At 42.5% G+C, this 27,185-nt stretch overlaps 1 protein-coding gene across 19 annotated transcripts in view; it reads left to right on the top strand.

The window, feature by feature from the left end:
- Window positions 1-27,185, top strand: part of ptprsa (protein tyrosine phosphatase receptor type Sa) — a 364,902-nt gene that overhangs the window by 205,704 nt on the left and 132,013 nt on the right. For all 19 annotated transcript variants that reach the window (XM_017693300.2, XM_037545527.1, XM_037545523.1 and 16 more), the window contains exon 7: window positions 26,892-27,002. In XM_017693300.2, the coding sequence (XP_017548789.1) occupies window positions 26,892-27,002 (111 nt within the window). The remainder of the gene's footprint in view (window positions 1-26,891; window positions 27,003-27,185) is intronic.

The following is a 27,185-nucleotide window of genomic DNA, read 5'->3' on the forward strand; positions in this document are numbered from 1 at the left end:
TCTACTTTCTGCTGGTCCTGCATTTTTTAATCGCTGGTGGTTAAACAACCTGTTGATATGATTGGCCACCTAGTATGATACCTACCAGTAAGTGCGAAATTCAGGACCACTGACTGGATTCAAGGTCTTGATTTGAAGTCCTGTTGTCTACATAAACTGGTTTGAGGCCCACTGCCTTTTCAGCTAGTCATACGCTGCGATATGTCATTTATCACTGAAGAATTTCAGAGTAAGGACGTTTTGTAAGAACAGCTAAACAGAAAATCTACTCAGCACTGGTTTGATGGCGAGTAGCAACTGCTCTGAGCGATGTAAAAACTTGAGTGCAGCAATTCACGGCGGTAATGGACAGTGTGGCCTCACTGGGGATATCATAGGCGCGAGTAGTGCTTCTGAGCTCGGCGCTTGAGCACAAATGCTTTTGACTTCTCTCGTCGAGGACAGGACTGAAGCAATGGGACTCTTTCAGACGTTCAGTGAGGGGAGCATATCAAGTCTTATGAAGGACGTAACCTTTGAAACAAGTCAAATTGCATATGCTCTTTTGCAAAGAAGCTTGTGTTCCTGCTTGAAAGAAGCGCCAGGTATTAAGAGTACCCCCCCCCCTTCACACCTCTGCACGCGTCCTCCGTCTCTGTCTCCGTTTGTTTGTTTCTGGGTCTGATGTTTTTTATTTTTAAATGTTCTGTGTTTAATGTCTGTCCATCCAGGTTCTAATCTGATAATAAAATGTTCTAATCTTTCCATAACTGACGGCTAAAACCGATTGAGAAAATGGAGCACTTTACTGGAAGGCAGCCTACATAAGGACTTCATAACACATGCATAAGCGATGAATAATGTATTCATAAAGCCGTACTTAAATATTCATGAACAGCCTATGCTAAGAAGTGACATTCTTAACTGCTTTGTAATTACTTGGAAATGATGCTTCATAACAGGTCATTTTAGTTTAAGGCCAGTGTCATTTACTTCATAAAACATTGTGTGAATATGCCTATAAATAGACAATAAGTATTTCTTTCTAAATGTTATTCAGTGCTTATGCATGTGTTATGAAGTCCCTATGTAGGTAGCATTCAAAAAAATGTGTTCCTGCATTAATGTGTATGACATATATTTAAAAATGCTGGACTGTGTTAAAGATGCTGTATTTATTCATTTATTTGTTAAATACCATAAGTAGTCATTTAAATACCTTGAAAATTAACTTAATTATATGTTCTTTAAATGTATAATTTAACCTTATGGATTTTAGTAATTGTTGTTAATAATAATAATTGCTAATTAGTTTGCTAAGAACTCATATATGCTGTACATAAAACCTACTAAACAGCTTTAAAATTTTCTTTACAATTTTAAAACATGCTAGTAGGGGTAGTGACGCATGTTGTTTGACACTGTATACATTAAATAGACATATTTCACCTTTTAAATGGCTGTTCCCCACCGAAACAGTAAACCCTGTGTAACACCAACCCTAAAATCTGCTGTTCTCTTCCCTTTTTTCTGTTTCTTTTCTTATTCTTTATCATTTTTCAGAAGCCTTTGGTAAGTGTCTCACTGAGTCCACAAAGTTGCCCACTGTCCCTGAAGCAGATGGCATTTTGAGAGCTTTTTAAAGTGCATGCCCTTCCCTCTCTCCTTTACCCGTTCTTCCCCCGGCCCTCCATCTTTCTTGTCCTGCTCCTGCTCCTCTAACGTGTGTCTGTTTTCTTTTTCGTACCAGTGAATCCTCTTTTACGTATCGTATGCGTCCGCTTGTGCTCTACAGCACTCAAACATTCATATGGATGGAAAAATGAAAGGAAAACAAACCTCTGTGCGCTTTAGCCAGATGCGAGTTTCTTGTGGCTGTGGACCGGTGGCCACACCCTTGGTTCCCGCTGACCACATGCCACCGAATGCTCACTTCACTCACGTCTGACCTTACTCGCTCACAACACCACATCCATCTTCCTCAGAGAGCCGGACTGGAGCTCTGCTGCTCTAAAGGCCTTGGACGTCTGGCCTGGACTGGACTGGGTGCAGTGAGCAGAGAAACTGAGTGTTTCCTTTCCTTACTTAAATTTTTTGGTGAAAAATGAAAAATCGGTCTAAATGTAGGCGACATGTTTGGTGTCTACAGTTCTTTAGTTGTGCACTGGAGCCACAAGGCAAATGCAGTAAAGAAAGCTGAGGCTTCCACTGCTACTTTAGTTATGCAGCACATACACTCCCTGGCCACTTTATTGCTAGTAAAAGGTTGGACCCCCTTTTGCCTTCAGAACTGCCTTAATTCTTCGTGGCAGACTTTCAACAAGGTGTTGGAAACGTTCCTCAGAGATGTTGGTTGGTTATTTGAGTTCCTTTTGCCTTTCTATCATCTGGAACCAGTCTGCCCATTCTCCTCTGACCTCTCACATCAACAAGGCGTTTTTGTCCACACAACTGACCGCTCACTGGATATTTCCTCTTTTTCGGACCGTTCTCTGTAAACCCTAGAGATGGTTGTGCGTGAAAATCCCAGCAGATCAGCAGTTTCTGAAATACTCAGACCAGCCCGTCTGGCACCAACAACCCACGCCACGTTCAAAGTCCCTTAAATCCCCTTTCTTCCCCGTTCTGATGCTCGGTCTGCACTTCAGCAAGTTGTCTTGACCACCTCTACATGCCTAAATGCCTTGAGCTGTGGCCGTGTGATTGGCTGATCAGCTATTTGTGTTAACAAGCAACTGAACAAAAGTGGCCGGTGAATGTATTTGTCCATGTTTATAGATTTGGAGGCAGAAACTATATAAGCAAGTCTATTAGAGTGTGACAGTGTAAGTGCATATAATACCATTCAGAAGTTTTAATCATATGTTTGTCATATGAATAGTTTTTGTAGTTTATATAGTATAATAACTATAAATGATATTAAACATTGCAAACTATTTGTCTAAATATTTTAGTTAACATTATAGGACTTGTGTGAACAAGAAGTTATAAAATGATAAAGTATATCGTAATTATCTGTTTAAAGCAACCGGCTGTGAGAGTTGATCCCTACTTTGAAATACACTGCATTTAATGTGTCCAGAAGTTTGTGGACACCCCTTCTTATTACAGAATTCAGCTACACTAAGGTGCACTCACTGCTGACAGTAGTTCAAGTGCACATAGCTTTTATAGTCCCCATCGAAAAGTTTTGACAAAAGAAGAGGATTTTCTAGAGTATCCGCACATGAGGTCACCCTCTCCAATGCCAAGCGTAGGCTAGAGGGGTATGAAGGCACCCAGCATCAAGCTGAGGAGCAGTCAAACTGCATTCTCTGGAATGATCGAGCACCAACCAATACTTTTGGGATGACCTGGAGTGATCCCGAACTGATCATTCAACATCAATATCTGATGCTCCTGCATCAAAGCCTTCCTCGAACAGCAGAGACCATTACCGCAGCAGGTGTCCACAAACTTTTGACCAACTAGTGTAGGATGATGTCTTGAAATTCATTTTAATATAGCTTAATTTTCAAAATAATACAGCTATCTCACTCAACCCATTCATCATTCTGGACACATCGAACGTTTCTAAACTTTTAACATCTTTGTGGAGGCCCCCTAGTGGCCATTCCATCGGCGTAACAGATACCACCTCAGATATTTCTGTTCAATATAGTCCAGAAAATGTTTTATTCACATAGAAAAGAAAGTATACACTGAGGGATCTCCAACACAGGAGGAAACTGGACAGGATGCACTGGACTAGCAAATTAGAATCCGTTTTTTATCTATCTGAAACCAAATTGGAGTTATATTGACGAAAATATTGATTCTAAGCTGTTGATTATCGATCACAAATGGTAGTGAAGTTTGCACAGTTTTCTAATTGGTCAGTGCAGGTCTATAACGTACTGTATTAGATATTGTTGTCTATAAAAATGGACAAATATGCTGCATAGTCGCAGTCAAGCTGAAGATTTTTGTCTGTGCTTATGCTCAGCCTCATTACCCTCGTAGTTCCAGCACTTAGAGCTTAGAGTCTGGTCTAAATCTTAGACCCAGACTGTCTCTATTTCATGCTTGGTTTGGGAGCGAAACTTTGCAGGATTGTTTCTGTCCAAAAAAAAAAAAAAAAAAAAGCACAGCATGCTCATCCTGCAGAGTAGATCAGGCCATGTGGAGTGCAGAGGGGGTCAGTCCTCGCTGTTTGCTTTAGGAGGCCTCTCATTTCTGCCAGGGAGTTTTGTCTGTTGGTCAGGGGGCCTCATCTCACAGCCTGAGGGATTTAAGATGATGAGAAAAAGGCCTGCAGCAGCACCCCCAATCCAACAGCCACGATTTCCAGCCAAGCTCCTCAGCCTTCTCGTCTCTCTTTTAATCTCTGCTCCGAAAAAATGAGAGAGGGAGAGATATTGTGTCTTTTTCTCTCTGGAGAAGAGAAAAAGGATCCTTTTTTATACTACTTTTTTTCCATGGAGCCAGGTGGAGTCTCAATAAGTGATCTATGGAGCTTGTCCCAGTGCAGATAGTCATCTACCACACAAAAATATGAAGCCAGAAGCTCCAGAGAAAGCCGAATGAAAGAAGGAGGAAGACGCATGAAAATGTCTTTGCCATGGTTTGCACTTACTGTGCGGTCTGCCCACAGCTCCAATTGGCTTTCCTGCAGGTTTATCTCTCTGGTTGTGGTCAGATCTCGCCCAAAACCTGCCTGGTTGATTGATGGCTAAGCTGGCCCTTTCTGCTGATCTGAGCTGGTTCTTGTATAAGGGTTCAGCGCATTTGCCACAAAAGCCCTGCACAGCGTGTAACAGTGTCGGAAAGGTGGTGTTACTATACGACCAAGACACCAGACATGCTGTAGATTCTTCAATGACGAACTAAGCTTTCTGGTACAGATCGACTACTTGGCTTGTATTACTTGTATCCTAAATATCCAGGGCAGCATGGATCCCCCTTTTGAGTCTTGGTTCGTCTCTGTGGTTCTTCTTGCACTGAGGGAACTTTTGGGGGGCTCCACCTGCATTTATAGAGCGTTCTTTTTGGGAAAATGTTTCTTGTAACTAGAGCCAAGCACCTCGAGTTGCCTCTTTATTGGGTACACCTACACTGTGCCTACACACACTGGCACTTTTGTCTGGCTACAGTCTGTAATAGACCTCGTGTTGTGTTGTCACTCAGTTGCCCATATTAGGAACTCCAGGTCTAAGTAGCTTTTCTCTATGGCCTAAAAGATGAGTGGCGTTTCATAAGTCACTGCCATCGCTCTAGTTGGTTAACAAGATCTTTCAACCCCAATACATACAGTTTTCCTCATAATGTCACTGAATCCTATAAATTACACGGTTGTTAAAGAATCGAAATGGAGATATTGCTACATGCAAGCTTTAAAGACTGACCTCACCAAAATACCCCATGCAAATCTGCAAGCTTTGCCAAATCTGGAAGTTAAGCTGCTTTGACAACAGTAGTTACAGTTTGAGTAGCTGGTGTTCGTATATGACACATGCTCAGAAATAAAAGGTATTGAACTGTCACTGAGCCCGTTCCCCTCTTGTCACTGGGGTTGTACCCTCAAGGCTCCATCTCAGTACCTTTAGTCAGGGAACATAACTGAACCATAATCCACCGAAATGATATTTTCTAATTTAAGAGAATGGAATTAAATTTAGGAAATATAAGGAAAAAAATATAAAATAAAGGAATTTAAGCTGCTCTGACAACAGTAGCTGCAGTTTAACGGGCTTACATTCATGCAACATCATTTCAGAGTGTAGGAGGGTTGTCTTGCTTGTAGCATATTTGCAGCAATATCTATATTTTGACTCCTAAAAGGCCTAAAAATTTGGAGAATTCGGTCACATTCAGATGTAAAATGTACACAAGACAGAACATGCCAGATATGGACCGTTAGTTTACTGAAGTTTGAGAGAGCAGTCATTTTCAACATGCCTTTCATTTTTCCCATAGTGATAAACTGCTTAGTCCCAGATTTCTTAATATGGGCTTGATGCTGGCTAAACAATGATGCACCACTTCTTCAGAAGCCTATTACAAAGTGGGCCTACGTCTTAAGTGTTCCTGATTAAATCTACACTGAGTGTCGATCCTAAGCTGGTGTAGCTAATAAAGTGGCAACTAATAGTAAGTAGGTGGGCTAATAAAAGGCGCTGGCTCAAAATCAATGTTGTCCATAACGTCTTCATTCCAGTTGCTGTGGAGGACCAGGTTTAGCGGTGCGCTATTTACCCAGCCCGCTCCTGAAGAGCATACCTCAAGAGGGAGCCGGAGAGGGAGGGGGTTTGGTGGGAGGGGGTGGGGTGACATTTTCCCCTTCCCTCGTTCCCATGGCTCTGGACCCCAGGCTCTCACTGGCCTTGTCAGGCACTGGAGAATAACAAGCACTGTAGGAGGAGGGCTTACCTGTTTTATCATTTAATAAAGCTCTTCCACGTCTCCTTTTACGCCCGCACTGGCTTTACTCGCTCGCTCTGTGCAAACAGACAGCCATGTTTCATGGCTAGAGCACACAATGAGACTCACAGGTAGCTTTTAGGGAGCGGGGGAACAAGCACGGTCATTAAGTGCATGTCAGGGAAGTCTGTTGGGCTTCAGTGTCAAGAGGGTGATTCAGATACATCCATTTTAAAATGGCACTCTCCAAAATGGACTGGCGACCTGTCCAGGGTGTATCCTGCCTTCCGCCCGATGACCGCTGGGATAGGCTCCAGCACCCCCCCCAACCCCCCCCCCCGCCCGCGACATTTTCCCAATGGAAACATCCAAAAAAGCTGGGTGTGTTGTTTGTACTATTCATATTCTGCTACGTTTAATTGGTTTATGGTAAAATCTGAGATTCTGTGCTGCATTGAATTGTAATTGAATTAGGTTATTATGAGGACAGGAATGTTTACCCCTGAATGCAGGGCTCAGCTATAAAGAGTGAATGGAGAGCCTCAATGGAGGCATTGGTAAGGTCACTGTGGCCTTGCCTGGGCTAAATACATGGCCCAGAGCCCAGTCTGAGTCGCGGCCATGCAGATGGACAGAGGCTGCAGCCAGATTGTTGTTCACCCCCCTCCCCCCTCCCACCCCCCCCACGCCATACAAATCCCCCCTCCCTCCCTCCCTCCCTCCCTCCCTCCCTCCTCTGTGTGGGGTTTTTTTTTTTTAGCCTGGTTGCGATGTTTGAGTAAATGACAGCACAATGCCCTCTAACATTCCAGAGGGCACAGCCAGCCCGGGCCAGCTCGGGTCTGTGCGATCCCTGCAAGTTCTCAGCGGTGAGAATATGTGCCTTTCGTTTTAGGGGTAGGAGTGACTTTTGCTGTATTTGTCAGGGGGGGCAAAGTGGGATTGCCACCAGCTAAAGCTAATCATTCCAATGTAGCTTCTATCAGTGCTGGAGGGGAAATCTTCCATCAACACGGCTCTCTTGTAAATATTTCACCTTGTGTTTGTTTTCTGAATTGATCCCTAGAAGTCGCAGTTATCGCCTGCGGTAACTCTTCACTTTAATGCATGTTCGCAGTTAATTTATGTCCACTGGCAAGCTTATAATCCACACCACACTTGTGTTTGTTACTGTTAAAAATAAAAGTGCTATTTTTTTTAATATTTAAGGCTTTTCCTTTACAATATAAATTTTTTTTGCAGTGTAGTTCACTGGCTTGAGATTTCAGAGCAGGACTGGAAACTTTTATCGCGATATATTTACACATTTCATTCAGTATTAATAATTGTTGTTAATGTGATGACATCATCTGAAGAGTATTTTGAATCCTGAAAACTTTTTTTTTTTTTTTTTTTTTTTTTTTTAATTTAAAGAGATGCCATAGAACAGTTTCCCAACCCAGGCCTCAGGGCTCCCTCAGAGAGTCTACATTTTTCCTTCATCTGTATTGGAGCAAAACTGTGGACTGTCTGAGAAGCCCTGAGGACTGGCTTGGGAAACGCTGCCATAGTCGAACCACTAAAGAACTTTGGGCGGTTCTTTTATAAACCATTTTCATAATGAGATGCGTGAGTACGGAGCATCTTTTTTTTTTTTAAAGCTTCCAGAACCTCCACATAAGGACATAAGGTCAAGGTTCTACACCAGGGGTCGGCAACCTAAATGTTAAGAAGGGCCATTTTGTCCTTTCAACAAAAATCAAAGCACCTTCAGAGCTACAATGTTTTATATCCATTGTACCATCTTGGCTGTAACTATGTCTCAGTGTGTGCTGATGTCATAGCATAGGCTCAAATATAATATAAACCAAAACCCAGACTTTGCTCTGCTTTAAGCTTTAGCTCAGCTATAGCCGCTTTTCTCACATCTCCGGCAGGAAGCCTTTCCGCAAAAGTAGAATAACGTTAGTTTCTTGTGAAACGTCTCGTAACATTCGAGTTTTTACGAGGCTACTAGCTATCTGCCTGCATTGCTATGGTGACCAACAGTTTGGGCCCCAATCTTCAGGGTTAAAGGGTGAATTAACTCAATTTATTGTTAAACTGTGTTAAATGACCAGGAGAGCTTATATTTTACTGCAAAGGAGGATTATTTTACTTTTACCTACAAAACTAATTCAGCCGTGCAGCCGCATGTTGCCGACCCCTGTTCTATACCTGCTAAAGGCAAGAACTCTGGGAGAGGAGATATTTTATGATATTTAACGTTGAGTCTACAGTCTTGTTTTGCATAAATATCGATCATTTCTTGACATTGAAAACAGCAAAAAAAAACATAATTTTTTTTTGGATGTTCCCTTTGAATGTAATTATGTATTTAATGATAACTCGACTTCTAAGGGTTGATGACGAGAACCTGCGTTGAGTTTGTGTAGTATACGCCTCTTTGATGCCCCTTTCCTCCCCTTTCTTTTGCACACCCCGCCACCCCCCCCCCCTCCCAACCCCTCCCCCCCTTAACGTCACCAGGTGATGACCCCCTAATGAAAATTGCTTTATTAACCTTTTAACCAAACCTCTAACCTTAGCCTAACCTCAGCTAACCTCAACCTGAACCTTAACTCTTAACGGGAAAACAATAAACAGCGTAACTCTGCAGCCTTTTGACGCCCCTAACTCTAACCGAGCTCTAACTCTTAACAGTTCCCTTTCTTTCCCCTTCCTGAATCCTTAAACCTTATAAAATATACATAAAAAAACTGGAAGTTTAAATGTTTTACCTGCTTATCGAAGACACTGCTATAAGCCTCGAAACACACACTGACTGATAGACCCACTCCTTCATTATTTAGGACGTCGGGTCCCGCGTTCCTCTGAAAGTGAGGAGGCAGTAGTATGAATTCTGCATGAAGTCCGTTTCCCAGCGCAGGTCACTGCCAAAGAACACAGGACGTCTTTTCATTTACACGGCTGTTATTTGTTTCTCCGCCGCCAGCAGCCGCGTCTGTTATTTTCCAAGCCGCACGTACAACTAAGACATATTAGCCGAGTTCTCACCCGAGAGCGAGGGGTCTTATTCTTTTCCTTATGACTGTATTTCAGTACCGTCTTAGCCGGAACTGTCATCCATACAAATTACTATAAAAAGGCAATTCAGAAACATAAGAGTGAGTGGGTCTGTAATGCAGTCGGTCGAAAAGCAGGCAAAACATCCTTCACAGTAGAGTGATGACCTCCCTGTCGCTGACGGACAAAGGAGCTCTCTGTATTCCAAGCAGGTGCAGAACAGGCTTTCTGTATTAGTGAATGGGTTTGTAATCGGCTCTTTCGATCTATAACTATCGGGGTGAATTTTCGTAAGGAGTATATAACTGAGGCATATGAGTCGAGAGAGAGAGAGAGAGAGAGAGATAGACAGAAGGAGGGAGTGAGAGACCATACACTGCAAATGGGATCTTGTCAAGGGAAATGATCTTAAATCTAGCCAAAATACCTCATATTTCCCATGTTGAGATGGGTGTGCACTTATTATGAGATTATCTGTCCTATTTCTACACACTTTTCACTTGTTTTAAGTAAAATTCTCACTGCGCGTGTGTGTGGCAGATAATTTGGCTGGTTTCTCGCACATTTCTACTCAATTTTACTTAATAAAATGGCTTAAAACAAGTACAAAAGTGCTTACAGCCATCTCAACATGCAAAATATTAGATTTACTCACCATATTTAAGGCTTTTCCTTTACAATATACATTTTTTTGCAGTGTAGTTCACTGGCTTGAGATTCCAGAGCAGGCCTGGAAACTTTTATCGCGATATATTTACACATTTCATTCAGTATTAATAATTGTTGCTAATGTGATGACATCATCTGAAGAGTATTTTGAATCCTGAAAAATAAACAGCTCATGGTTGCTCTGCATTGCATCTCACTTTATGAATTTGAACAAATTACACCAAGCAGAGAATAACCGTAACAGTATTATTGTATAGTATTATGTAATAGTACATTATTGATGTTGAAATTGAATTCTCTGGTATGAAATTTAATACCAGAAAGTCACAAATAAGCACAGATTACTTGTGGTAAAAAGCACACACCGTGGTAACGTTAGTCCGTCTAGCTGAGCGGCTGAGTCAGGGATGTTTCAGCCACTTATTTATTTTTTTAATGAAAATGATGACGCGGCACCTTTTTGAGCGCCTTTTTATCGCCCAGGCCTTCCTCCTCATCCTCAGCCACTGCCTCTGCTTTTGAGGCTAAGCTAAGCACAAACTAACACTACCACACGTGCTCTTTGCCTTTGCCCATTTCTAGCGTCACTCTTAGCCCTGCTTTCCATCAGCAGGTCAACTGGCGACAAGAGGCTTAGTCATTGTGCTTAATGCCGTCACGCTCAGCCTCCACACAGTCACTTATCATTCGAAATGGAGATGGAGATAACACACACATCAGGACCTCGAGCTGTTTCACGCTTTGCGTTCTCTTAATGTGCTGAGAGAGGCGGAGATAAGGAAAGAGCTGAGAGAGAGAGAGAGAGAGAGAGAGAGAGAGAGCATCAGTTAGACAGAGCTCCTAGTCCAGCTATGGGAGGTCTATAAACCCCAATGAACCGTTTTGCTCTGATAGACGTTTCTAACAGTATAAAACCCAGTGGCAGTGTGAAGAGATCTCCTCACTCACTATCTAATAATAATACTTGTTGTGTGTTTCACTTGTATCTCTCTTTTCAGTGGGTACCCCAATCAGAGGTAAGATTTGAATACCTAAACACAGCCTTAACACTGCCTAACCTAATTTAATCTCACACTAACTCACCTTCCTCCTGTCTTGGAAACGACAGCCAGCTCTTCGTCTTCTCTTCCCAGTTAACAAACATCTCTTCTGTGTGCTCGTGTTTGTATGTGTGCACTGAAAAAAGTAATGCATTCGATTTGAGTTGATTGAAGTGTGTAGTGGCGAGTGCTACTGTTGTGGCAGCATTTCAGCAAGATCAATGTTTTTGACAGGAGGAGCCCACACATCTCCGCTATACATGAAAAACTTTACAGCTTCTGCCGTTTCCGAACAGTTCGGGCAAAAGCAGAGCGCAAATGTTAGAACTTGGAACAGGCTGAGGGGCAGTTAACAGGAACAGATGCTAAAAAAGCAGGTTAATGTTGGTTGACCCAGATTAGCTTTCAGACTTACATACATGCAATTGTAAATGTTAAAAATAAAGGTATTTTTTAACTACATAGTACAAATATCAGCACGACAGCATTGAAATATAATTTCAGTACATCAGTCGTATGTTTTGTAGTGCATAAATCTTCCAGGAAATATAACAAAATAAGAGAAAACGGAGGATATTGACTTTTTATTTGAAGGCTACCTACATAAGGGCTTCATAACCCATTCATAAGCACTGAATAATGTGTTTATGAAGGAAGCAAAACATTTATTAAGCGCTTATGACAGTTCTCGTCCACCTGACATAAGATGTTATATAAAATAAATGACATTGTACTGACTTAATAAGAATAAACCTTGAACATATTTACAGCACTAAACATTTAAAACACTAAGCATAACTATGTCAGCATTCTTAAGACGACACTGTATTGATATCAGGTGAAATATGCCTGGAAACCAGCCTTCTTCCCTCCATGGCATGGATAAGATGATGGATGCAATTTCATATCATGTCAGAAGGCAGATTATGACAGATAAATACATAAAGGTTGTTTTTACGGTTTATGTGTGAAGCATTGTTTCTGCTTCATGTCATTCTTCTCCTCTCTTAAACCACATATGATATCAATACAATGTCGTCTTAAGAATGCTGACATATATAGTCATGTATAGTGTTTTAAATATGTTTAAAGATGTAAATATGTTCAAGGTTTATTCTTATTATGTCAGTACAATGTCATTTATTTCATAAAACATCTTATGTCAGGTGGCGAGAACCGACATAAGCACTTAATAAATGTTCAAGTAGTGCTTCATAAACACATTATTCAGCGCTTATGAATGCGTCATGAAGCCCTTATGTAGGTAGCCTTCAAATAAAGTGTTACCGACTTTTCTCATTGTGTACTTAGTGGTATTAAAACTTGTTTTTACTTGAAGGGTGACTACATAACACATTCATAACAGCTTACATAAACGCTACATATGCATGTTCATGAACGTTTAAATCAACATGTTTACTATGTAAATGTTTTACATGAGATTAATATGGACTACTATGTCATTTCATTGAGAGACGTTTTCCAAAATAAAAATCCTCTTTTTATTATTTTTTCAAAGTATATTGTTTTCAGTAAAACGTTTCATTTCTTGACAGCCGAAATAAAAATGACCTCTCTTTATCCCTTTTGGTCATTTTGCGTGTTTCATCTATGCTTTCGGTTTCTTTTTAATTGTGTTTTTTTTTTTCTTAAGCGTTTGTTGCTTTGCGTTTCACTTTACTACATGGACAGTGAATTATTCATAAATATGCTATGAACATTCATTTGACTGAATCCTACTTAATAACCTAATAGATCAAATTAGGGCGTTTTTATTTTAGCTGTCCAGAAACGAGACATTTTACTGAAAGTATTATAGTTTCTCTAAATAAAAAATAAGAACTTTTATTTTGAAAAATCAGTCAGTAAGATGACACAGTAGTCCATATTAATGTCAGGTAAAACATGCATGCTTTGTGAATGCTGATTTAAACATTCATGAACATGTTATTAAGCATTTATGTAAGATGTTATGAACGTGTTATGTCGACACTCTTCAAGTCTTATGTTTCAAAATAATGTTATTTTACAGCCATCAAGATAATATATGTGTGAATTCCATGGCTTATGACCCTTATAGTAAAAAAAAAAGCTTCAACATGAAGTTTGAAGAAATGTCTGTCTGGTTGCTGATAAAATTTTTAGATGTTTTGTTTAATGTTATCTCATGTTGCTGCGTTAGGTTTTGCTCTGCTGCTCTGCATCGTTTCCGCATGAATAAAATATATATTACATCAACAGTTATTGCCAGAAGTGAATAAGCTGAACAAAGTTGTGTTGATGTTGGTATATTTTATTCATTTGACTCAATTAAATTCAGTGCATCGCTTTTTTCAGCGTGTGTTTTGTCTTTATTTTATTTATTATTTTTGATTTTCAGTCGTGTCCTTTGATGTCCGTGTGTTTGTGTGTGCGTACGTTTGTGCTTTTCTGTTTGTTTGTCCCTCAGTGTGTGAATTCTCCACTGATTAGGGGAATGATGAGGGTCCGACAGGCTGGGGGTGATGTGTGTGGCATTTGCAGTGTTTGGAGACGGTGCTAATGAGCGCGTGTGGGCGTGTGTGGGTAAAGCGTCCAGCTCTGTCAGGTCTGATGTCCTTTCCCCTTTGCCGGCCCACTGGCCACATTATGTATGGTAATGTCCCTCGCTGCGGCCCGTAGCTGGCAGACAGCACCGCGCCCAGTGTCGCACAGGCTCGCATAAATTACATTTGATCTCGTCCGGCGCGAGTTCCCAGCTCGGGAAAAATAAGGAATAACATTAGAGCTTTGCCACGTCCAAGATGTCGGCTGGCACGCTGCCAGCCAACTGTGTCTACGCCTTTCCAAATACCGTAAAAGGCAGCACTAACTTTGATATCTCCACTCGGATGGGGTTCAGCACAGTATCGTTAAACCATTAAGACTGTTGTAGTATTAAAAAGCAGCAAATGTGGTGTCTTAAACCAGCGGTTTCCAAACGGATCCTCAGGACCCACCACACTGGAAATGCATAAAGATGGAGCAAAAATGTGGACCACCTGGGGTGCTCTGAGGACTGGTTCTGACAACCTTGATTCAATTAACAAACCGTGTTAATTAGGGCTGTGCGATACACACAAAACATCATTTTACAATTACATTGCTACATATTGGGCTACTGATGAGCTTTGCGGTATTAAAAGTATCGCGCAGCACTAATTTTAAATTATATTAACTGGTATTTCTTTTTCAGTGGAAGCAGGTAGGTGCACATTCTCTCACTGTACTGTACCTCTTACTTTTTGCTTTGAGTCATTTTGTGCCATCATACCATTTGTCATTCAAATAAAAACCTCATACCTCCATTTACCAAGTATTTTTAATACCTTTAGAAAACATCACCCGTACTTTACATTATTTGAAAGTCTGAGGACGAATGGACCAATAGAAAACTCCTTGGGAGGGTCTGTTAAATCTCATCACTTACGTTTGGCAGATGCTTTTTTCCAGGGCGACTTACAGTTTAATCAAGTCACTGTGTTAGATGAACATAGCATTTGGAGTCTAGCCTAAGGACTCATATTCATATACAACTCCATTTCCAAAACACTTGGGACTCTGTGGTTTGGCAAAATCTGCTGCCATCCAGATGACGTCTTTTTCAGGGAGGTTCTTGCTTATTTCACCAAGACATTCTGCACCTATTACAACAGCATGGCTCCATGATAAGAATCCAGGTGCTAAACTGACCCACCTGCACTCCAGAGCTGTCACCACTGATGAAATTTGGCACATTATGAATGAAAATTAAGACAAGTGAGCCCTCGGACTGATGAGCAGCTGAAATCCTGTATCAAACACTTTGGTCTCCTCAGTTTACAATAGTGTGTTGTTAAAAGAAGAGGTGAATAAACACAGTGGAACGTGTTGTTGGCATAAAATTCAAAATAGGCATATATTTTTCAAAAAGCAATACAATTTCTCAGTTTCAACATTCGATGTGTTGTCTTTGTAGTATTTTCCTTTATAAATGTAGTTTACATGATTTGCACATCATTGCATTCTGTTTTTATTTATATTCTACGCAGTGTCCCAACGTCTTTGGAAATGGGGTTGAAGTATGGCGTTGCCTGCCCAGGTGGGGAACTGAGCCTTAGTCTGCCACATAGAGGGCAACAGCATTACCCACGATGCTATAACAGCATTGCAGGGAGCGTCGCAGTGCTACAATAAATACAATGTTGAGTCGCTGAACCTTGAGCGCACTTATTCTAAAGCAATCCAGCACCATCATTCCTAATGCCTGGCAGAAAGCAGCACATAAATCATATTGTTGCTCACAATAACGAAAGTGACTTATGAACTCTGCATTTGCATAATGGGATTAGCCTGTCATGAAGGGGATTTTGCCCAGGGCAGACAGTCCAGACTGCAGGCCCAGGCTGTGAGAGACTTTCTGGGACAGGGAGGTGGCATGGCAGCCACTTCAGCTGGAGCTCCACCATAAGAAATACTGAGGAGACTTCAAAGCATGAGAAAGGGACACACCGTCTTAAAGCTGTACGCTGTATCTGCTGAGCTCTGGTAACCTGTACTGAGGGTGGGCTGTAGCTGGGAGTGTTGGAAGGTGCTGTTCTGGGCCTTGTTTCCCCAGAAGCTGTAGGGGGAACACATTGTATATGTTTATTGTGGACCGAGGTTCTGTTTTCAGACACATTTTACTGCTGATTTTTCGTTTTTTACGCATGCTGGATCTTTTTGTGTGAAGTTCCAGGAGCCCTGGAAAAGGTAGCTTGCCAAGTTTCCCGTTCCATCTTAAAAAGTTGCAACAGTTCTGATGCCTGAAGTGCCAGAATGGAACTGCTGCTCTGTTTAAGCTAAATTTGAACAGGAGCCTGGCGAATATCGGACTTCAGCTTCACATCACTGAAGAATTAGGGGTTGTTAGGGGTAATTGTTCATCTTTGAAGGCATATGTTGTTCTTTTTTCTCTCGGTATCAACAGTCACTTTTGTTTCTAACAGTATCTGAGCTCAGGACTGTCTTTCTCTCTAACCTATTGGTAACTTTCTCTGGATAGACTGAGCACTTCTTGTAAGTCGCTCTGGATAAGAGCGTCTGCTAAATGCTGTAAATGTTAATGTAAATGTAAATATGATCCCTAAATGTAACTAAAGTCCAGCAGTGAGGAGCTGAACTTTCCCCGCCTCTGCTGTCACTGCAGACAGGCAGGGTCGCCTATAGAGCAGCACTAGCAGCTGTTAATGAAGTGAAGCTCTTTTTATTATTTTATAGGAAGATTTTAACCACCACACCTTGTAACTCAGTTCTAATGGACAGGGCGATGATTCAAAACAAGGGCTAGGGGTGAAATGTATGTTTACACAGCAGGTAAAAGTGGCCCAAATCCGATCTTTTTCTCTGTATGTGACACAGATGTTGTCTGTGTGGCTGTGTGAACAGCGAAAAACGATATTTTCAGTTCTGATTTGAGACACTTTCACATCTGTATCCGATCTGCGGCGATGCGACTCTGAGCAGCCAGATCAGAATTCATCATAATCTCAAGCTGCTGAGACTCGTAAACATTCAGGCTGATGTTTCTGTACCAAACAAATCGAAGAGCCCCATCACAGCCGCTCCGTGTTCGAAGAGGCTTCGAAAGAAACGGCCAAACGCGGCCGAGGCCGTAACGTCAAGAATAGTTTAAAGAATCCGAGGACACGGACCACCGAAGTGCCAGTGACTGAGTAACGTGCTCCTTCAACGATGAACTCGAACCAATTCTGGGTGATGAGCCCAGCTGTCAACCACTGGAACTTTATAATTGCTCCTGTGATGCTGGCAAAGACGAAACTAAGGCTCTGGGAGCGACCGGCATTCGCTGGCTGTCATGACTGTTTACCTCTGGATGAGCACGACACGTGAAGCTCTGTTCTTTTGAGCATGTGGGTCGGTTTGGGAGCTGATCTGTTCAGACTGCTGTCGCATACAGATCACATTTAGAAGATAATGTGAACAGCCAAACTAAAAAAAAAAGATTTGGTGAGAAAATCAGATTCGGGAAACTTTTACCTGCTGTGTAAACGTACCCTAAGATATGGGATTGGGCCTTTATCTCGGTGCATGCTTTGTTTTCCTCAGTCTTCAGAAAAGCAACCCCTCCCTTTACAGAACAGCTATTGTGTTTTAGAGGGCAGAGCTTGTATCTCCTCGAACGCAGTGGGTAATAGTTATGCTGATGTTGACGCTGCCCTGCCTGTAGGCCCTGTGTGTTAGAATAGCTTTCTAAACAGCCTGACGTAGCGCACGGGCTACGGTGCCCATCGCTGCAGTGTTTACGAGCGCATTTCAAGCCCACAGATGGAACATGACAGCAGTTGTGTTGTGTGGCCTCATGTTGCTGCTGTCACACTTAATGACCTTGGCACCAGGCGTGCCTGTGTGTGCTGTATGTGTACTTACTTGTGTGTGCACGTGTGTTGATGTGTGTTTGTTTGCTTACATTTTGAGGACTTAAATGGATTTAGGAGATTTAGGTTACGGTTAGAAAATTTGTATAATACACTTCTATATAACATAAGATAGAGCAGCATATATATATGATTATTACCTCTAGGTATGCATGTATATGAAGCATGTAGACCATATTTTTATTACATATTACATCCATCTATCTATCTATCTATCTATCTATCTATCTATCTATCTATCTATCTATCTATCATACAGTGCTGTGCGAAAGTCTTAGGCACCCAAGACTCATTTTCAAAATCTATTTATTTGTGTAGTTTGTGTTTATTTGCTGAGAAAAGTGTTAATATTTGAATAAACAAAATGTATAGAATATTAGAATATTAATTAATAATATGTATGAATGTATGTGTGTGTACATATACACATATATATGTGTGTGTGTGTGTGTGTGTGTATGTATATATATATATATATATATATATATATATATATATATATATAATAACTAGTGACTTTCTGGATGTGAGTGTGTTGGTGTGTTTGTTTACCCATTTCCAAGCCTCTCCTCGAGGAAGTCCAGTATTATATGTAGTTAAAAAGCAGCTCCTGGTTTGACCAATCAGTGCTCAGTAAATTGAGCTCATGATGTCATTGATGATATTAACGAGTCTCTGTGGCGGCTGTGAAGGAGTCAAGGAAAAATATGGACCCAAGAAATTCTCGTTCCTTTTGATTGTTTTTCTGTTTATTTGAATTATGAATACGACTTTATTCTAATGTATATTGTGATAAACTCACTGCTGAGGAAAATTGTTTAAAAATTGCTTAGATGCCTAAAACTTTCGCACAGTACTGTGTGTGTGTGTGTGTGTATATATATATGTATATATATTAAGCAGGTCCTGTCGTGAGGCTCATCACTGGACGGAGGATTTGTGGGGGTATAGAAGAGAAGAGATGGATAGGATAATGCAGGAGAAGAGATGGATAGGATAATGCACTAGATGAACGGGAAGGTTAGAGGAAGGAGAAGAGGGTGGAGGAAGTGGTAGAGAGGGTAGAAATGAGAGAAGGAGCGAGAGAGGTGAGGAATATTTCGGCCTTCTTCCTCTCACCCTAATCAGTTCCGCCTATGCAAGAAAAAACAGCCTGCAAAACAAATCAATCACAGGCTGCCAGCGTCCACTAATTGAATTACACAAATGGGAGTGGAGGTGCAGAGCTGCGTGTGTGTGCGGGATATAGGCTGGTTGCTTTTGGCTTGGAGCAGTTACTGGAATTAATCAAGTATGTCATCCTCCAGCCCCCCCCCCAACACACACACAGACACACCTCTGGAGGACTGTGGAAATGTCAGAGACCACCCTTCGCTTGTTGAATTTCCAGTCTAAGCATGCGTTAAGGAATTTTTCAGGAGATATTTTTGAGATCAAATCTGATCGGTTTACATAAGGAAGGAGAAATTCATAGAAAAACTGAGTTGAAAAACTGATTCAAAGCTACAGAGAAAAGAGACTCCTAACAACCACCTGGAAGAGCTGGTAGGCGGCAAAACTGCTCCATCAGCTGAACAGCACTTATAGCTTTCGTCTTTGAGAGTACCCGTAATTAATGTGCTAATATATAGTAAAGGCATTTACAGTAAGTATGATTCTGAGCCTAATCTGGTTGTACAGTAATATATGTATCAGTACTGTATGTATATGTATCAGTCATGTATACTAGATATTAATCACATTTGAATTACTTTATACAAGGATCTGCAACTGCATTGTTATTTTATTGAGAACAATGATGTCAGGATTTTGGACAGTTATTTCTTGATGCTTTAGGGCTTTTCTTCTGCTGCCTGCTGCTAATTCGACATAGTTTGTTTTTTTTAAATAACAAATTCCAAATTTACAAGGAACTGGCTTTTCTTGTGAGCAGTCCAGTCATGGTAGCTGCAAACTGGAGCGTGATGGCTGCATGTTTTCTGGCGAGCTGCATCCACATGTTGTGTTTTTTTCTATGCAGCTGGTTTGATCTCTCGGCTAGTGAGGACAATGCTGACTCCTTTATGGCAGCATTCACTCTTGGATACATATGGCATGCACACGCGTCCCTCAAATCGCTTATTATCTTGGTTATTGTTGTGTTTGTGATAATGGCTCACAGCTGGAGGGTTGGTGTTGGCCTGTCTGGGGCGCTCTCTCTCTCTCTCTCTCTCTGCTGAATGAGCATTTATCTTAAAGAAAATGCGGCGTGCCTTTTATCATATTGCATACTTTGAGCGCTCCGCCACTTGCAACCGCAAGATAATTTCTCTGCTTTTTTTTATTTACTTATTTATATCTGGTCTGAAAACAAGCAAGCTGTGCCGCTGGGCGCGAATTCGCGGAATAAGCCATGGGGCAGCAGGAATTGAGGGAATTCAAAACGCAGCCCTGCTCTTACACAGCAAATAATAATTAAAAACAGCGGTTTTTGAAAGCGCCAACATCAAAGGCGTTTTGTTTGGACCGCGGCGTGTCGAAAAGTGCCCGGGCGCCACCGACGCAGCGTTTAGCTATGCCGCTTTTTAAGCTGGCCGGGGAGCTGAATGGTTGAAACGACAAAATTAGATATTTTATTTGAAGGGAGAAGACTGCAAATGATAGAGAGAGAGAGAGACAGAAGCTTAACGTCCCCCATCAAGTTAAAGAAAAGGAGAATGCAAATCAGAGGAATACGAATCAGTCCAACAACAAAGAGTTTAGACGAAGAAAAAGGTGGCGAGATGCATGCAAAATTAAGCAGCTGACAAGGAGGCATTGTTGAGATATAAGATAAGGACGCGCCACGAAGACGCTTTAATTGGCTTTGTTGGGTTCCGTTCGTCTTGGCGGTGGCGCACCGACACCGCAAGGCCTTCGATGGATCCAGACGAACGCAAGTTGAAAAAGAATAACGTAGCAATATCGCGGCCTCCCAGCTCAGGCATTCCCTGTGTACGCCGCCGCTCCAGCTTTGAGTGCCGAAAAAGCAGAAAAAGAAAAGAGAGAAAAGACATGTAATGAAGTCAGCAGGGACGGCTGAATCAGCTGATACCGCGCGACAAAAGAACGCTGCCTAAAAATTGTCTTTGAGTTTTGAATGAACAGAAAGCGTCGGAGTGTTCGGTGCTTCCTGGCGGGACTTTAATTTGCTCTTAATTTCTTTGCCTGTCTTGTTTTGTGCGTCCTGCTTAGATTTTCTCGCTGGTGATCTATAGCGGCTCCACCACAGAACCATTAGCTGATTTAAGAGTAGATGTGGTTTTTAAAACGCCGTCCGAGGCTGGTCACTCAGAGGGCAGAGCAAGATATACCAGCCGAGAGAGAGAGACGGACAGGAGAGGAAGTAGGGGAGGAATGAGTGAGACAGAGAGACAGGAGACAAAGAGAGAGGGGAGAGGAGAGAGAGAAGAGACAGACAGAAAGAGAGGGAGAATAGAGAGAGAGGGGGAGGAGGGAAAAGCAAAGACTGAAGGAGAGAGAGAGAGAGAGAGAGAGAGAGAGAGGGAAAGGAGAGGAAGTAGGGGAGGAATGAGTGAGACAGAGAGAAAGGAAACGGAGAGAGAGAAGAGACAGACAGAAAGAGAGAGAGAGAGAGAGAGAGAGAAAGGAGAGGAAGTAGGGGAGGAATGAGTGAGACTGAGAGAGAAAAGAAACAGAGAGAGAAGAGATGGACAGAAAGAGGGAGAATAGAGAGAGAGGGGGGGAGCAGGAAAAAAGCAAAGGCTGAGGCAAAAAGGAGAGAAAGAGAAAATGGGTGGAGAGAGACAGATAGAAAGAGAGGGAAAGGGGAGCAAGAGAGGTAGAAAACACAAAGGGGGGGGTAGGTGAGAGAGACGGAAAGAGGGAGGAAAGGAAGAAAAAGAGAACGACATAGGAGGGAGAGATGGAGTGAAAAGGTGAGACTGAGGCAGAAAGAGGGGGAAGAGAGCAAAAGAAGGAAGAGAGGGAGGAAAATGGAGAACACCAGGGGGGAGAGAAGGGGAGGTGAGACTGAAGCAGAAAGGAAGAGAGAAAAAGAAAGAAAAAGAGTGGAGGCAGAGAGAGAGAGAGAGAGAGACAGACAGAGAGGAAAGGGGAAGAGAGAAAGACAAACTGAAGGAAAAAGAGAGGTAGAAAAACATAAAGAGGGGGAGAGAGAGAGAGAGAGAGAGAGAGAGAGAGAGAGAGAGAGAGAGAGAGAGAGAGAGAGAGAGCAGAGGACAGAGAGAAAAGGAAAGGGCTAAAAAGAGAGAGGACAAAGGGAAAGAGGAGCGAATGAGAGAGGAAGGAAGACAGAAAGGAAGACTGGAAGGAAGGAAGACAGCCAGCAGAGAATTCAGAATGGTCCGGCCGCCCGAGTCGTACATCACAGGTTGCGGTGCACCTGAAAAGACTTTATAGCACACTCCATTCCCACCTGGTGAGACCACCCGCAGTGCTCAGCACAAATCAAACGACCCCCCCCCCCCCCCCCCCACACACACACACACACACTCTCTCAAACATGCAGACTCGCCCACCTAAAAGCCCACCTGCTCGTGGCAGGTCAACATGCTATTCTGGCTGCGGCTCCCTGGCGGGCGGTGGGTGATTAGAGGTGCAGCAGGAACAGGCAGGTGAAGACTCCAGCCGCTCAGATAAGGCTCTCTCCGACATGTGTCCTTTGAGTGTGAACGAGTGCAAATAGGCGTGTGAGAACACAGCGTGAGCTCGGAGACACCAGGGCTATACGATATATCTGCTTCTAATCACGATACTGTATCCACCCTCCTGTATCCATCCCAGAGCACTTGTAGTTTTCCAAAATGTTCCTCCTACCTTCACGATGCTTGATCAGAAGGGGGTTTTTCAAGTGTTTAAAGCAGAAAAATCTAATTCTAGGCACCACTGTAGGAGGAGAATAGGCATGACCAGATGACCAGGGTCCTCTCTGTGTGGAGTTTGCATGTTCTCCCAGTGTCTGTGTGGGTTTCCTCCGGGTTCTCCGGTTTCCTCCCACAGTCCAAAGATATGCAGTCAGGCCAATTGAACATGGTAAATTGCCCTGAGGTGTGAGTGTACGTGTCTGTCTGCCCTGCGATGGACTGGCGACCTGTCCAGGGTGTATCTTGCCTTCTGCCCAATGACCGCTGGGATAGGCTCCAGCACCCCCCATGACCTTGAGGGAGAACAGGCTTTGTGTGTGTGTGTGTATTTTATGTAATAGTGCTAGTATAAACCAAATATATGTCAGTGTAATTGCAGTACTTACTACTTATTACTACACAAACCTCCTCACATCTTCTCGACAGGACAGCAATGCAGCATCCAGGGACTGTCCAGACTGCTGCAAACACACATTGATACTTTAATAAACTCCTATAGAATCGTGTCCGAGATTCGCAAGAGATACACTGCAAAAAATGGTCTCTTGTCAAGTGAAATGATCTTGAATCTAGCGAATATGTCTAATATTGCCCTTTTTGGGATGGTTGTGCACTTACTATAAGATCATCTAGCTTATTTCTAGAGGGATTTTTATTTAGTAAAAATGATCTCACTTTACTGGCAGATGGTTTTGTGGGTCTCAAGCACATTTCTTAGAACAAGCACAGTTATCTGCTGACAGGAGAGAGTTTTACTTCATAAAATTACTACTAACAAGTACAAAATGTCTAGAAATAAGGTAAACAATCCTAATTTAAGCTTACAAGGGTCTTAACAGGAGGAACATTAGAATTGTTTGCCTAGATTTGAGAGAATTTTACTTGACAAGACACAAATTTTTGTGGTGACCCTAAGAAACTGAATACAGCCTGCGGAGGCTGTTCTCGGTGTAATGAGTCATGCATGGTACCAAATTACCTGCCAGGAAACGGATCATTTTAGAGTTATAGTCAGTTTTTTTATCGATATTGAGAAAATGTTCAAATTCAACGTCAGACAGTCACACCGAGCCGTTTGACTTTGGTAAGCTCCCATAGGTTGACCGTTTGATCTGGACAACAACAGATGGGTGACTAACTTACTAAAGGCACCCCTGGTCAAATGACAACTTGTTGATTTTGTAAGTGAAAAGAAGTTACAGATCCTCTGTGGAGGACACACTTCTGCACATTTTAAAGCCCAACTACTGTTTATTTGCTGAATGTAATATACTGGGAGGGGACAAAAGTTATCAGATTTTATGTGTTTTATTTTTTCCTCTAATATTTTTTTTGTGGCCCAGTTCTGCTTGACCTCATGTCTTTCATTTGGACTCAAACTCTGTCGTACTTATGGTCGCATCTCTTGATTTCTAGACCTTTCTTCCAGCCCCTCATGGCTGCCTTTACCTCCTGGAACACTTCGCGTCAGGCTGTAATGTATGACCTACAGAGCAGCGGTAGCTGTTATTTGTCCTGTGCGGTGCTGTAGCTCTCTGACACAGGCACTGCTCTCACTTTCTTGAGGCTGGTTGGAAATAATTCATGCTTTGGGACAGAAGTGTTGAGCACAGCTCCAGCTCACCGCAGCACATTGGACATAAACTAATGACCAGTAAACAGGCCGGCCTTGACCTCCTGCTCTCACTGGACTCTGGAGTGTTTCCTCTTTGTGAGGACAGCCGTTGCTGGAGTACTGTGAGCTGTAGAGCTGTATGATTCAAGCAAATCAGAACCTGAAGAACAGGTGACCATCACATAATTGGTTGCCTGCTGTAATCCTGTAAAACAAAAGCCATTGTTTTGGTCAATCTAATGTAGGCCAACCTTTAAAGCAGGTTCAGACACAAAGTTGGCATTTAATGTTTTATTTTTCATGTTGTGTCGCAGATTTGCATCCTCAGCATCATCTGTTTGATAGAATTCAAGATCTTGTCCATGAGTGCTCTCTGACTACAATACCCAGCATGCATCACATTCATGGTCATGATTGCTAGTGCAGCCACTGATGCTATAAATATAGATGGCACGCCGTTAGCGGGCTGCCTTCCTTTTGCATTAGCCAGCTTGAAAATAACATTTTGAGTAGCCCACCTTTCTGTATCCACCCCAGAGCGTTTGTAGCTTTTCAACAAGTACCTCCCACCTTCAGGATGCATCATCAGAAGGGGGGGGATCAGTGTTACAAACATCAGAATCAGAATACTTTATTGATCCCAGAGGGAAGTTGCTCTATTCCAGAGTACATACAATAAGCCCTTTTCACGTTTCTGCTGGACGTTGTTGTCGCAGGGTAACACTGCTAACATTAGAGCAATAACAGTAACAACAATGACGAGTGTAGTGTGTGCGGCTCAGTCAAGTGTTTGGGTTTGAAGCAAAAGCAACCTTGTCTCTGGTCTCTCAGCTCACAGTGAGCAGCGGAAAATGAGTAATCTTTCTCAGATGGAGGAGAAGAACCTCCGTGTCAGTGTCTCACCACCACTGACCAACATTATCGTGCTCTAAAGTTGCTGCTGCAGCCACTCTCCGAGACACAGTTTTCACATTCTCCCTCAAAAGCTGTCAGTATCTGAGAGAGCGAGTCCTCAGCGTGTGAGTGCGTGTTTAGCTCTTAGCCAGCTAACTTATTGTTAGCAACTGCTAGCAGTTATTTCAGCATCTGCAGCTCGCATCATCGATTTATCACTCTGTAAACGTTAGCTGACATTACTGTGCTCTGATAACCGTGAAAGAATTTTTCCATGAAGCATTTATAGCCTTCGTCTGGACCCCCCACAGTGACTGTGTTTACACCACCCTCAATAAGCCGATCATAATCTGATTTCTGTTTATTTGATTAATCAAATGGTCATGTAAACCAGATACTCCGAACTAGAAATCCGATTAAGAAATCTGATAAAGAGGCTGGGTTTTAGCTCAGTAATCAGATTTCTCAGTGCATGTGACTCTTACTCTGATTTCTTTCGGTTAGGCTTAGGGTTAGGGTCAGGGTCAGGGTCAGGGTTAGGGTTAGGGTTAGGGTTAGGGTCAGGGTTAGGGTCAGGGTTAGGGTTAACCCAGTCTGCGTGTGGGTGGATCAGACCGCTCTACCGGAAAATAAGTGAGCAGCGCCGGCGCGAGCAGCAGCAAAACTCTTTTGGAGCGACGCTGAAACTGACTACATGCTTGATGAATGAAGGATTTAAATATTCATCTTCAGTGTTTTGTTTTAGTTTTTTTTAAAAAAGCTGTGACGTTGACGTCGCATCTTCTTCTGTGAGTTTATCAGCTGGTCACAAAGCAGAAATCGGATTATTGTCTGATTCATGTAGACCTGCAGTTTTCCATTATCTGATCACCCAAGTGTGTATAAAAGCGTTGATCGTATTAGTGACAATCTGATTTTCTGCAGTTATCAGATTTAATGAGTGCAGGCAAACACACTCACTGTTGTGTGTTTGGTTCTCCAGCAATTCTGGATGCATCATTGAATTAAAATCTTGGCAACTATGACAAAGATAAAGTCACACACCTTTCTGTGGTGGCTGGAGTGATACGAACGCCTGTGTTTCTGAGGTTAATAACTGTCTGTAAGGCAAGAGCGGAACGTGCTTTACTCAGTGTTTACACACTTCGGTTTCTTGTGAAAAGGGCCTTTGGAGTGTCGCTATCATTGTTTGCAACTTCTTCAGCTTTCTTGTAGTAAACTCAGATTTTCGTAGCTTTATGGATTTACCAGGACCATCCAAACACACATCTAGGCCTGTTTTTAGCCTGTGTTGTAGGCTTGTAGTTGCTGCAAACACTCTTTGCCATCGAACTGAAGTTTACAAACAAGATTTTATGAACTTCCTATGAATTTACAGTGTTAGATCACATCAAAGAAGCAACTTCACAGTGGAAGATCTTCAAAGATGACCCAGATAAGTACGGTGAAGCTATTCTGCTGAATGATTTGTGGGGGCAGGGATCCTACCAATCCTACCCATCCTACCCATCCAAAAAGAGGGAGGTCAGTTTCGCTATCTTGGACTCCCAAACATGGATGGACATTTGGGCCACTTGGGAGCTTGATTAGCATTTTTAAGCTAATTTAAATGCTAACACGAACGCAGAATGTAGTATTGAGTTGCTTACAAAGGAAATCATCACCATTTCACTGACCTTAACCACCCTTTAATGTGTTTTCAGCCCTTATATGTGTATATTTCCCCTCACCCCCACCCACCCAATCATCCTGAGAGGGGTATATGGTTACATCATTTGCTTTTACACACGGACAGGGCTTTAAGAAATTGATGATGATATACTTCCATTAAAATCCTGCGGCAGCCTTGTCACTTTGGTTTCTCATCACACTATCTCTCTCTCTCTCTCTCTCTCTCTCTCTCTCTCTCTCTCTCTCTCTCCCTTTCTTTTGGGGTGTGTCCTCCCTGTAGGTGCCCTGCAGATAGAGAACACGGAGGAGACGGATCAGGGGAAGTACGAGTGTGTGGCGTCTAACGTGGAGGGCGTCCGCTACTCTTCCCCTGCCAACCTGTATGTGCGAGGTAGGGAGCAACCCGGCCTCGGAGCCCGGCAAACGGCACCGAAAACCTTCTAAAACCAGTTCCAGTGTGCCGAGGGCGCTAAATCCTACTTTAAAATGCTTGTTTACGCCAAAAAAAGGCTGTTATCCTGGTAGAAAATAGCCCAGCCTTACGCGCCCTGTGCTATTACTGTCACAGAATTCC

Source organism: Pygocentrus nattereri, chromosome 15, assembly GCF_015220715.1.
Source record: "Pygocentrus nattereri isolate fPygNat1 chromosome 15, fPygNat1.pri, whole genome shotgun sequence".
Classification (NCBI taxonomy): Eukaryota; Metazoa; Chordata; class Actinopteri; order Characiformes; family Serrasalmidae; genus Pygocentrus; species Pygocentrus nattereri.